At 48.5% G+C, this 12,571-nt stretch overlaps 1 protein-coding gene across 1 annotated transcript in view; it reads right to left on the bottom strand.

The window, feature by feature from the left end:
* The window catches only part of SDK1 (sidekick cell adhesion molecule 1), a 965,381-nt gene that overhangs the window by 291,596 nt on the left and 661,214 nt on the right, over positions 1–12,571 (bottom strand). The window contains exons 8-9 of the mRNA XM_030795976.1: positions 4,885–4,968; positions 1,027–1,221 (exon numbers count right to left, since the gene is read on the bottom strand). Coding sequence (XP_030651836.1) covers positions 1,027–1,221; positions 4,885–4,968 — 279 coding nt within the window. The remainder of the gene's footprint in view (positions 1–1,026; positions 1,222–4,884; positions 4,969–12,571) is intronic.

Here is a 12,571-nt window from a genome sequence, read left to right as displayed (position 1 = left end):
TAGATTCTACTTCATTTTAGAAGAACAGTATTATACAACCACGGGAGATTAAAAAGAAAACCCACAGAAACAATGAAAACCTCTACCTTGAGTTTATTTTTCAAAGACAGAGAGCCAAGGTATTTCTGTTAATGGGATAATAAAAGAAACTCACAAAGAACTACAATTGTTCAATAAAAGTAAAATAGAGAATGAATGTAAAAAATAGAAAAAAAAAGATCAAAAGAAAAAAATTAGGAGCGAGCTATTCACTCAATAGTCTTTCCGATTCTGCCCAGAAAATAAGGGAGTTTTTTCTACTTCTCCTCAAGAGAGAGGAGGGCTTAGTGCGGGAAGAGGCAAGGCTGCCCTGAGAAGAGGAGGGCACTAGGGCCGGGGAGTGACAGGCATCTGTGCTGCTCGTGGGCCTCAGAAGTTTCCCCACAGGACCCACAAAGGCTTCAGGTGTGCTTCAGAGCTGGCTCGCCTAGTCTGGCCACTACTGGCCACATCACCCTTTCTGTTTACCTCAGGGGGCTGAACAGATACTACCATTTTCTGTGTGTATTATACGGGGCAAAGTTTGGGAAGTTCTACCTTGAAGGCCCAGTCCAGCAGGTCTGGCTTTGTTGACAGGTGTACTCACTGGATACATCCAGGTGGCTGTGGGCCTGGGTGTACCCACTGGTTACATCCAGGTAGCCGTGGGCCTGGGTGTACCTACTGGATACCTCCAGGTGGCTGTGGGCCTGGGCATACCCACTGGTTACATCCAGGTAGCCATGGGCCTGGGTGTACCCACTGGTTACATCCGGGTAGCCATGGGCCTGGGCGTACCCACTGGATACATCCAAGTGGCTGTGGGCATGGGTGTACCCACTGGTTACATCTGGGTAGCCATGGGGCTGAGTGTACTCACTGGATACGTCCAGGTCAGGTAGCTGTGAGCGTGGGTGTACTCACTGGTTACATCTGGGTAGCCATGGGCCTTGGGTGTACTCACTGGATACGTCCAGGTCAGGTAGCTGCGGGCCCAGGTGTACTCACTGGTTACATCCAGGTAGGTGTGGGTCTGGATCTCCCCTCCTTCATTGCTGGCGAAGCACTGGAAGATTCCAGAGTCCTCTGGACTCAGCTTCTGGATGCGCAGGCCTCCGCTGGCGAGCACTTTGTATCGAGGATTCTGGAGCCTGCTGATGGAGATGGCATCCTTGTACCACTGGAGGGTGGGAAGGGGGACCCCTGCGTAGGAATGGGAATAAATAGGATTTTAAAAATAATTCCTGATGTGAGAACTGAGGCATATCTGTTTCAAAGGCTAGAATGGCAATATTTTAATAGGCATTTTCTTGTCTATTTGTGCTTTCAACCACCCTGTAAGGAGCTATTTTTCTCATTGTAGATGAAGCAATCGACACAGAGGGGCATTGAGAGGAACAGTTGGCACGGACTCTGGCCACCCTGGCTGCGGTGCCTTCCAGGCTCCGCTCAGAACCCACACAGGCTCGTGCTCATTTGGAAAGAAGGAGATTCCAGCTGAGACTGACCTTAAGGTTCAGATGGAGATGAAGCCCTCTCTGCTCTGCAATGCCCTACTCAGCCACTGAGGGAGGGATTGGGCACAGGGTCATGGGGCAGAGGACAGGACACAGGCCACATCCCAGGTCCGTGCCTCGTGGACAGTGTCACCTTGGGCAGAATACATTACCTGTCCCTTTCTTTGTCTGTTTCCTCACATGCAGGTAAGTGAATGATAATCGTTGACTTCAGAAGGTTGAAGATTGGATGTGTTTGTGTGTCTGTGTGTGTGTGTACATGTATGTGCGTGTGTGTGCACACATGTGTGCATGTGTATATATGTGCATGTGCACGTGTTTACATGTGTGCATATGTGCATATATGTGCATGTGTTTATGTGTATACATGTGCGTGTGTGTATATGTGTGTGTACATCTATGTATATGAGCACCTGCATATATATGTGTACATGTGTTTCTATGTGTGTCTGTGTGAGTTGGTGCATATACGTGCATGTGTGTACATTTACATATGTATTTATAAAACTCATGCCCGGCACCTGGTGAGTACTCAATGGCAGTATCACTATCCATCCCAACAGCTAACAATGAAAATGAGTGCCATCTTTTAAACACCCCCTATCAAAGGGTTGGATACCATGGGCCTTCATGGAGTTCTACTGTCTCAGAGGAGCAATTTATTAGGTTAAGTAACCTTGTTAAGGGTCGAGGAGGCACAAGAGGTATTCCATCGTGGATACAGGAAAAGCTGCCTCGCTCCATGAGGCATATCTAGACTTAGCTCTAGATCTCAGATGGTTCCATACCTCAGTTTCCCTAAATAGAAAGTGGATTTAAATAAAAAACATATCTTGACATGCTTCAGTGCAAAGCACACCAAAACCCCTTGATTTAAGATGGTGTGTGGGTGGGTGTGAGATGTCAACTCTAATAAATAAAGTTAATGCCATGGAATATCTCAAGATAATGTCTTCTCAGATTCTCTTCTTTGCCTTAATTATTTTTCCTGTCACTTTTCATTAAGTCAGGAAATCTTAAAAAATCCATTTCAAGGTAAAAGCATAACTAATTCATGTAATATCTCATAATAGCAGTTACATGATGTCACTTTCATAAGGAATAACCACTTCACATGCTGCTATAGTTTCACTGTCAAAATGAAAAGAAAGCAGTAAATTATATGACGGCAGTGCAATGTTGGAAGATCTGTTCTCTCTATATTTGTAAGTCCACACTTAACAAGCAGTTTACCCTGCAGAAGTCACGCAAAAAAGAAAAAAAAAAAAAAAAAAAAAAAAGGAGCTTTCTCTTGTCAAAGGGAGTTTAAGATTGTCATTTGTTGAAAAATAATTGTTAGTACATAGGGAACTGGGAGTATTTCTATTTTGGGGCAATTTAATGTCATAACAGAAATCTTATCCCCCGCAGTATTGTATACTCTTATTTCTGAAATATAAGCTCTCTAAATATTTTATAGCTTCACATTCACAGAGTTGTTGGCCTTAAGAAGCTGGCACCTACACAAGAAAGAACAATGCAACCACCGTAAGAAAGATAATTCCACGTAAAATTCGTCTTACTCTTCTCTCACACTTTCCCCCCCTCCCCTATGCTGAATCAGTAGAGCTGGAACACAGAAGAACAGAAACAGAACAGAGCCGTGGACAGCAGCCGCTGTGAGCTGGTCAGGAGCCGAGGACCAGAACTCCTACTGAATCAAGTTCTGGGCCAGGAGCAGTGGTTACAAAGCACGGCGGGTTGGGAGGGGGTCTCTGGGCAGAGGCTGATCTTTCCCTCTACCACCAGGACTGGAAGGGTGACACAGCACTGGAAGGGTGACACAGCACTGGAAGGGTGACACAGCACTGGAAGGGTGACACAGCACTGGAAGGGTGACACACCATTTTCAGGAATAAGAAATGGCATCCACACAGTTGCAGGTATGGACAAATGGCATTTGTTCTAAGTCCAGGGCTTCAGGTCCTGGGGGAAGCTAGTGTTCTGGCAAGAGCCAGGTGGCTGCTTTGGTGGCTGACAGATTTGTGTTTGGGTCCTGCCTCCATTACCATGTGGCCCTAGGTAAGTTATGTACCCAGCATTTAATGAGCAACCCCCACAGGCCACACACTGGGCAATGACTTCACCAGAGAAGGATCCCATTTCAGCGCGTGGCCCAGTGCCTTGTGCACGGTACTTAACTATGCTTTCTAGGGCTTGGTTTTCCTGTGGTACAGTGAGATAATCATCTCTCTCAGGAGCTGTTTTGAAGATTTACAAAACTGGTAGTCATTCTTACCTTCTGAGCTCTCAGGGAGTAGGAGAAAATACTATCCTTAGGACGGATGGGTACAAACAAAAGAGAAAAGATCCTTTTCGTTTCCTGATAGTTGCCAGAATACAAACACAGATTTTGTTAACAAAACTGCCTTGACAAGCCTGTCTCTGCTAGAAGGTTTTGTGTAATCACCTGTGCTGCTCGACATGAGATGGTGACAGTGGGCAGCTTGTAATTGAGGCATAGTAATGAGGGCTGGGATGACCTGAACAGCAAAGGAAAAGTGGACCCAGAGCTGAAAAGGCCAAAAAAAAAAAGGTAACATTTCCTATTCAAATACTATTCGGCCACAAAAAGAATAAAAGGGTGTCTTTTGCAGCAACCTGGATGGAACCAAAGGCCATTGAGTTATGTGAGAGAACTCAGACACAGAAAGACAAAGACTGCCTGTTCTCACTAATAAGTGGGTGCTAAGTCACATGTGCACATGGATGCGAAGTGTGGAAGGAGACAATGGGGACTCAAAAGGGTGTGGGGTGGGCGATGAGAAATTACTTAACGGGTACAAGGGACATCACTCCAGTGATGGACGCACTCCAAGCTCTGGCTTCACCACTGTGCAATATATCAATGGAACAAAATTGCCTTGTACCTCATGTATCTACTACAAATACATGTACACCCATCTCCCTTTCTAGAGTGGATTTGGTCACCAGTCCCAGTCACCCCATGGATGAGAAAGAATTTTCTGCCCCGAATCTCAGGGGGTCGCACTCTTGTGGAGGCAGGGCCTTTGAAGGGGAGTCCACAGGATATGATGGAGTCCCCTCTCTGTCTGGGGTAGATGGGGGCTTCCTTTTTGCTCTGCTGGGTAAATAGTATCATCTCTGTTTTGCAGGGGAGGAAGCAAAAGCTTGGCAAAGTCAAATGCCTTACCCACAGTCACTGCCCCAAGACCAATCTACTCTCTGAAGTCTGCTCTTCGCCATCACACTCAATGTCTCCCTAGAATGATGGCAATTCTGCTATGGAAAAAGTTTGTTTCCCTTCCTCCCACTCACGGCTCCTTGCCAGCAGCCACTCTGCACTCACCCATGGCTTGACATCCGATGTCCACAGTTTCTTCTACTTCAGCTGAAATCCGACTCTCAGGCTCAGCAGTAAAATATGGTGGCTCTTCAAACAAGAAAAATTAAAAAAAGCCCCTAAGCCACAGAAGGATATGTCAGAGACCATATAACCTAAAATAGTTTGGGCTCCTCTTAAAAACCGTTCTTGAAAACTTCATCGTCAGTTAGCATCGTGCATACAAACTCAGAACTCAGTGAGCACAGGCCAAAGGCAATTTACAGTCTGGGGTTTCAGAAAGCAAATTACTACTCAGGGTGATGGCCACTTTTCAGTTTATGGGCTTGAATCATGGAATATCTTAATTCACATTTTAGAAGGACTACTCCAAGAGGTGCATAAAGGTTTATATTTACAGCACCGTATTTTATGGGCTAGTTTGCTTCAGTATCTAAACTAAACACGAGCTCGTGAAGCTTGTCAAGTGCCTGAGAAAGGTGTGCAGCCTATATCGGGGAACAGCCTATTAACATACTTTTAAAATTCTTAGCAGTTCTCCCCCAAAATAGAGATTTAATACTTCAATGGAATACAAAATAATAACTAAGAGAAAAATATAAGGGAGCGCTCATCTATCTTTAGTAGCAAAGGAAACTCCTAGGCACTTGCAATCTCTAGATACTCCACTCGCCTGTTCGGCGGAAAAAAAATAGTGGTTGTATTAAACAATGAATTTCCTTGGAGAGCCAACTGCAATATTTTTCCAGTTTATTCAGCAGAAACTCAACAGAGGCACGGCCAAGTTTGTCAAGTGTTAAGGTGGTGGTGATTTCATTATCATGATAACAAAAGGCTGTTGTGTTCACTTTCTGTGCGATAATTAATTTCTGGGAACTGTCTTCCAGAGTTGGTTTACTTTCATTATAATTGTGTTGAATGTGGATAAGATAGCTTGGCATGCCTCCTGTATTGACTGTATCTTTAAAACAAGGTGGGACCTAAAAGATGAAAAAGAGAAATGAAAACTAAGCATTTCAAAGAAATGATTAAGGGGGAAGCGGCTGAAGGTTTCTGGAAGGAGGCAAAGTGAGGTTTCACTTCTGCGATTACCTGGATCACCCAAGCAGAAAGAATCTGCCTGAATTAACCACCCTGGCTGAGGAGATGGCTGCAAATTCATTAGAAGGAAGCAGATTCCTCTACTTAAGTTTTCATGTGTACAGACCAAGCCTGAAGAAATATTACCAGCATTTAATGTCTACCTTTTTCAAGCTCATCTTCATTGCACAACTCATACATACCCCATTTGATCACATTTGCTCAATCAATAACCATGAAGGCAGTATTATTTATATTCCAACTATACAGTAGCTGCCTGCTGTCAGGGCCCTTGTGTGCAGGTCCTGACCCGTATTCATCAGGGAAGCTAAGTCAATATCTACCGTCATGATCTGATTAAACGCATGCAAGGGAAAAAGGAAAAAATATATTCAACATCAACATTTGCTTATGATTAATTATAGTTTTCCTCTTCTTAGTTGAGCGTTTTCTTTTTAGAAAACTGTCAAGTCCCGTGCAGTCGTGAGAAGTAACACTGTAACACTGAAAGAGCTCATGGACCCTTCACTCGGCTTCCCGCAATGGTAACATCTTGCAAAAAACAATTGTATAACATCACGACCAGGATACCGCTACTGATACAGTCAACCTAGTTTATCCAGCTCTTGCCAGTGTTTCCTGCGCTCAAGTGTGCATGTGAAAAGAGGGCACATGCATGTCTCATGCAACATTATTACGTGTGTAGGTCCACAGGTCCATCAGCACAAGGGTGTTGCCTTCCATGACCAGGAGCACCCCAAGCCCCCACCCCTCGCAACCACTAATCCGTTCTCTGTTTCTGTAGGTTTGTCATTTCAAGAATGTTACCGAAAGGAGGTCATCCAGTGGAACCTTTGCAACTATTTTTTTCACTCCTCATGGTTCCCTTGAGATTCACCCAAGATGACCTGTGCTTTGATAGTACAAAATCCATATATATGAATGGTCAGCACCTATGGGCCCAGGGTGCCTTCCCCGAGGTACTGATTACCACTGTCGCCTGGTACAGTCCCCCGAAGCTTCCCTTGAGTGCCAGGAAGGGACCTCGCTGGGGTCAGGAAGAAGGGCACTCCACACAGTGACCTGAAGCTGGCTCGGCTGAGCAAGTGCATGGCTCTGGGGACCTCCAGGCTCAGACGGTGCTGGTCCTCTCCAACTGGTGACCTCTCTCCACCCCAGCCAGTGACCACCTGTGCTTGGCATACAGCATGCCGCCTGGTGAGAAAACTCACCCCACTCCACACTCTCCATAGTACTGTGGCCTGGGCGAGGTCTGGGGGGCAGCCTGCCACTGCCTGCAGGGGCCAATGTCCTGGGCAGTTTTAGTAGCTCAGTGCCAGGCATGGGTGGAAAACATCTGGCTGTTCATTGCAGATGCTCTTAGCTTGTTCTGGAAAGCCTTCCGGGTCGCTGTGCCTGGAGAGCAGGTGCAGAGCTGCCCGTGCCCTGCATGGCCTCTGAGCTTCCCTTAGTACTTCCCCATTGTGTGAGGGTGCAAGTTCTCTCCCTGCCAATCTTTCCTAGTATTCTAACCCAGCGGCTGCCCAGATGGAGTTTCTCCCCATTTCCAGCTACGTTTTTACACACAGTCTGCTCTAAGGGAAAGAAGCAGAGGAAATGCCAAGCTTATGGACCGTCAAAAGCCCGTGAGTTAAACACTGGGGAAAATCCATTGTAAATGAGTCATCCTGTGCATAGACTCTCAACCACTTACTCTTCAGAGGGCAAGAGGGCAAGGGCATGTCTTAGCCAATCAGTGGCAACTCTGTCTAGAAAGGGTACTCTGCCAACATGGGTCCACCCTGGACTTCTGAAAATTGATCCTGACTGTAGCCAACAAAACAGGGGATGGAAACAAACACTTCTCCCACTTTTGAAACAATATGAAGACATCAGGGAAAGGTTCTCATGCCCTGTGTGAAGTCAGGGTGTTAGGAAAAGGCCAGCACAGATTTTCCACCTTCCACATGGCCCAGACCCCATGGCAGCTGCCTCCAGGGGCAGCATAAGCTTCTAGCTCCCCAGTCTCAGGAGAGGAGGTGGGGAGACCTCCCAGACTGCCCCCAAACCAAGGGCCTCTGTCAAATGACCTCACTCTCCAAAATGCCAGTGTGACAAAGTGCAGGCTCAGGCCCGATGGAGGCAGCCGTGGTGGAGAAGGCCCCCCCAACACCATGCATTTGTCCTGCTCTCCCATCCCCGATGCTGCTGGGTTTTGGCTTCTGAGTTGCAAGGCTTCTTCTGTGTAGGGATCACTATAAGACCCAAAGATGTTCCCTGCACTGCCTCCCTGTTCCTTCCAGGTCGCCCCTCTCAGGGAGCAGCACGTCCCATGCATGCCCTTGGCTGCCTGGACTGCACTCTAGTCCACCAAGGTGGGCAGAACGGCTGCCAGAGGTGTCCACACCCACAACCTTGGAACCTATGAATATCCTGTCTTACTTGGCAAGAGGGACTCTGCAGGTGGGATTAGGTAACCCATCTTAAAATAGGGAGACTGTCTTGGATTTGCTGGGTGGGCCCAATTTAATCATGTGAGCCCCTAAAAGGAGAGGACTTTCTGCAGCTGGAGGCACAGGGGAGAGCAGAGAGCTTCCATGTGTGACAAGAACTCAGCTGCAGCTGCTGTCTCTGGAGATGAGCCAGGGATGCAGGGGACTCTGGAACCTGAGAGGACCCCCGGCCAGAAGCCAGCCCCCAAGCCACATGCACTGAATTCCACAAACAACTTGAAGGGGCTGGCAGCAGATGCCCCACCAGGTAAGAGTCCATCCCAGTCAAAACTCGCCCTCCGAGTTTCTGAGCCATTGTGCTCAGCAGGAGCAGGGCACATGTGGGAGCAGCCGGCTTCGTGTGTGATGAGGAGACAGTGTGGAAGGCGTGGGTTGGAGGGAAGCTGCATCTCACAGGCACTAAGGTGCTGCAGTCAGAGATAAGGGGCATCCTTGTCTTATCCGCAGGGAAAAAAAAAATGTTTCATAGGTGGTGAGGCACATCCTGATTCCAGAGACAGTAAACATGAAAAATATGTGTGACATAACTGATTATTGGTGAATAGCTAGTGCAATGGGACATATGGGATAATAGAGTTATGCCAACAGCAACTAAAGCCACTATTTCAGAGCTTCTGTGACAGACATTTTTGCATTTAACCTTCACAATATGAGCTGGTATCATCTACATCCATCTCCTCCATTTTATGGATGTGGAAACTGAGGCCAACACTCATTCAAGCCAGTGAATGGTGCAGTGAGAACTGGACCCTGTTTCTGTCTGCAGAGCCTGCACTGTTTTACGTCACGCTATGCTGCCCCCGCTGTGTCCCCAGAGCCCACTCTGTTTTACATCATGCAGTGCTGCCCCCAGCACATGCCCTAGGTTGCAAGGACCGGGCTGAGAGCGCAGTAGTCTCCCCCGGGGCGAAGCATCCAAGGGCTGCACAGCAGAGGGGATGCTTGAGGCAAGTTGTGGACACGCAGCCCTTGCCAACCAGGGCAGTCACGGACATGCAGCCCTCGCCAACCAGGTGGATCATGGATGTGCAGCCCTCACCAACCAGGTGAGACAGCACTGGGGCTGGAGGCACATCCTCCCAAGCACAGGCATTAGCAGGGACACAGGGGTCTGCAGGAACATGACCCAGGCTTGGGTTGGCCTTCCCTCGAAGCAGGCCCTGAGACAGGTTTGATGCTGACAGTTTCTTAGGTGGTGAGGGAAACCCCACTGGGAGAGTGTGGGGTCGACCGCAAAGAGCCTGTTGTGCAGCAGCTCCCAGGGCAGGAGGCTCTCGCCTCATGCTCAGGGACACTCTGGGAGCCAGTATAGAACACAACCCCATGAGGACGGGTAGCTAAGGGCCTGGGTATCTACCCACCAGCTCACCTCAGATGCTGGGTGAGACTATTTCTGGGGGTTTGGTCCCCAGCACTTCTGCCTGCTGCAGGGGGCAAAGCTGGCTCCAGGCTGAGGACGCTGCCAGGAAGGACATGGGGGCACCTGCAGTTGAAAGTCACACACAGAAGTGGGAAAGGTGGGGGCCCTGCTGGGCCACTGCCTCCCTGTGTTCCGGGAACAGCTGTAGCATGGAGTGTGCTGGGTTGTGTCTGGTGTGGGGGAAGCGGGAGGGGATAGCAGAAAGTGTAGAGGGGAAGTGGGAGGGGAGGGTGGAGGGCTTAGAGGGGAAGTGGGAAGGGAGGGCGGACGGCTTAGAGAGGAAGTGGGAGGGGAGGGGAGGGTGTGGAGGGGAGGGAGGGTGTGGAGGGGAGGAAGGAGGGGAGGGGAGGCAGGAGGGGAGGGGAGGCAGGAGGGGAGGCAGGAAGGGAGGGAAGGCAGGAGGGGAAGGATGGGGAGGGCATAGAGGGGAGCTGCGAGGGAGGGGGAGGGCGTAGAGGGGAAGGGAGGGGAGAGGAGGGCATAGAGGGGAGGTGGAAGGGGAGGGTGTAGAGGGGAAGCAGGAGGGGAGGGCTGAGGGCATAGAGGGGAGGCGGAGGGGAGGGGAGGGGTAGAGGGGGAGGGAAGGGGTAGAGGGGAAGTGGGAGGGGAGGCAGAGGGCATAGAGGGGAGGCGGGAGGGGAGGGTGTAGAGGGGAGGTGGGAGGGGAGGGTGGAGAGTGTAGAGGGGAGGCGGGAGGGGAGGGGAGTGCATAGAGGGGAGGTGGGAGGGGAGGAGAGGGCATAGAGGGGAAGCAGGAGGGGAGGGTGGAGGGTGTAGAGGAGAGGTGGGAGGGGAGGGGAGGGCGTGGAGGGGAGGGCGCGAGGGGAAGCAGGAGGGGAGGGCAGAGATTGAAGAGGGGAGGTGGGAAGGGAGGGTGTAGAGGGGAGGTGGGAGGGAAGAGGAGGGCGTAGAGGGGCAGAGGGAGGGTGTAGAGGGGAGGTGGGATTAGAGGGTGGAGGGCGTAGAGGGGAGGCAGGAGGGGAGGGGAGGGTATAGAGGGGAGGCAGGAGGGGAGGGTGGAGGGTGTAGAGGAGAGGCAGGAGGGGAGGGGAGGGTGTAGAGGGGAAGCAGGAGGGGACAGTGGAGGGCATAGAGGAGCTGCTCCACAGGACTGGGCAGCCAGTGGTGGGGTGGTGCCTGGAAGCCGACCTCTGTGCTCCCATTCAAGCCACAGAAATAAAGCAACACAGACAGGCAGGTGGGGCAAACAGCACAACTATCCTGTCTTGTGTCATCAGTATAAAATGCAAGTAATAGGAGCCAATTTGTTTCTCTGTCTTTGGCCTGTGTGCTCCTACAGGTGGCTCTTTTGACAGGTCCATGGTGACAGCCCCGTGAAACCAGTAATGCTCCGGCCGCAGGGCGCGGGGTTATAATCTCATCCAAATCCCTCGGAATTGACACAGACACTCCCTTTAGGGTTTTCGCAGTATGTGCCAAGCACAAAAATCCCACCTGCCACAGCAAATTCTTATGAATAAAAGGGGATTTAAATCAACATCATAAAGAAGTGAAGTGTGTTCATGTACCTTTAAAAGTCAGAACATGGAGAGGTGCTAACTCGAGAGAACACAAAAACAATCAGATATAAATGCAAAACCAAAGTTCTTAAGATAGATTTAAATATTTTAAAAAGGAATGATGATTGAAACAAACATTCTCATTTACAGGGAGATAAATTTCTTCTCTTGTTTAAATTACCTTAAAATGTTTGAACACAGTATAGTCCTGTCTACTAGAGATTTACACATCACAAATTTTAATTTTGGCCCAATCTATAATGCGCTGTGCTCATAGAACTATAGATCAACCTTGATGAAAAAGTCTTTGCGGAGAATGGGATGTAATATTTACATCTATAGTGGAAGCATGGATGGGGAAGGCAGCAATACCAGCTCAGGCCTCTCAGGTAGAATTGACAGTGATTGGTGACTCAAAGCCGGCTTCCTCGGATGCTTTTAACAGCCTTTCGCTTCTTTCAGAGGGACCGACAGGTTTGCACTGCATTGTATTTAGAAGACTCATAGTCAGGACATGGAGCCATTTCCTAATGATTAAAGGAATGGGACGTGATCAAGGCAAACCACCTTTTGCGCAGTATTCCTTTTCTTGCTAATTTCATAGGACAATACAAGCTTTTTTTTCTTCCTTATTTTGCAAAGTGGCGGATTGCAAATTTTTTTATTTAAGGGGCTCTCTGAGGGTTTTCTTATTTGAATTTTCCTGTTCTCAATTCCCCTTATTCCCAAAGAGGAGAGATGAAGTCGAGATTCTCCTTCCTAGAGGCAGCCTCTAAGGCTCTTATTAACAGCGGCTACCACTGCGGAACACAGGCCGCTCTCATAGTCATCATGGCCACTTATGAAGAATAAATGCATGACAGTAGCTGGAAAAACGAGAGAAATAAAGTCACTTGCCTCACAACTTAACCTCATCATAAACTGATAATAGGTTTTGTATTTTCTTAGCCACTGTACAATGCACACTCCCTAAACACTAATATTTTCCAGCCTTTAGAGCTGGGCAACTCCAATGTACTTAATTTTATGTTCTCTTTCTCCTTGGTTCAGGAATAATATGTTGCCCAGTTTGAGGAAGCATCTCTGTTCTCTCTTTTTTTTTTAAGTTTCACAAAAGGCAACATCCGATAGTTTTACATTTTCTCCTAGGTCAAAAAATA

This window comes from Nomascus leucogenys, chromosome 17 (assembly GCF_006542625.1).
Source record: "Nomascus leucogenys isolate Asia chromosome 17, Asia_NLE_v1, whole genome shotgun sequence".
NCBI classification, from domain to species: domain Eukaryota; kingdom Metazoa; phylum Chordata; class Mammalia; order Primates; family Hylobatidae; genus Nomascus; species Nomascus leucogenys.
Note: the sequence above shows the minus strand (reverse complement) of the source record. Positions and strands in the feature narration are given on the sequence as shown.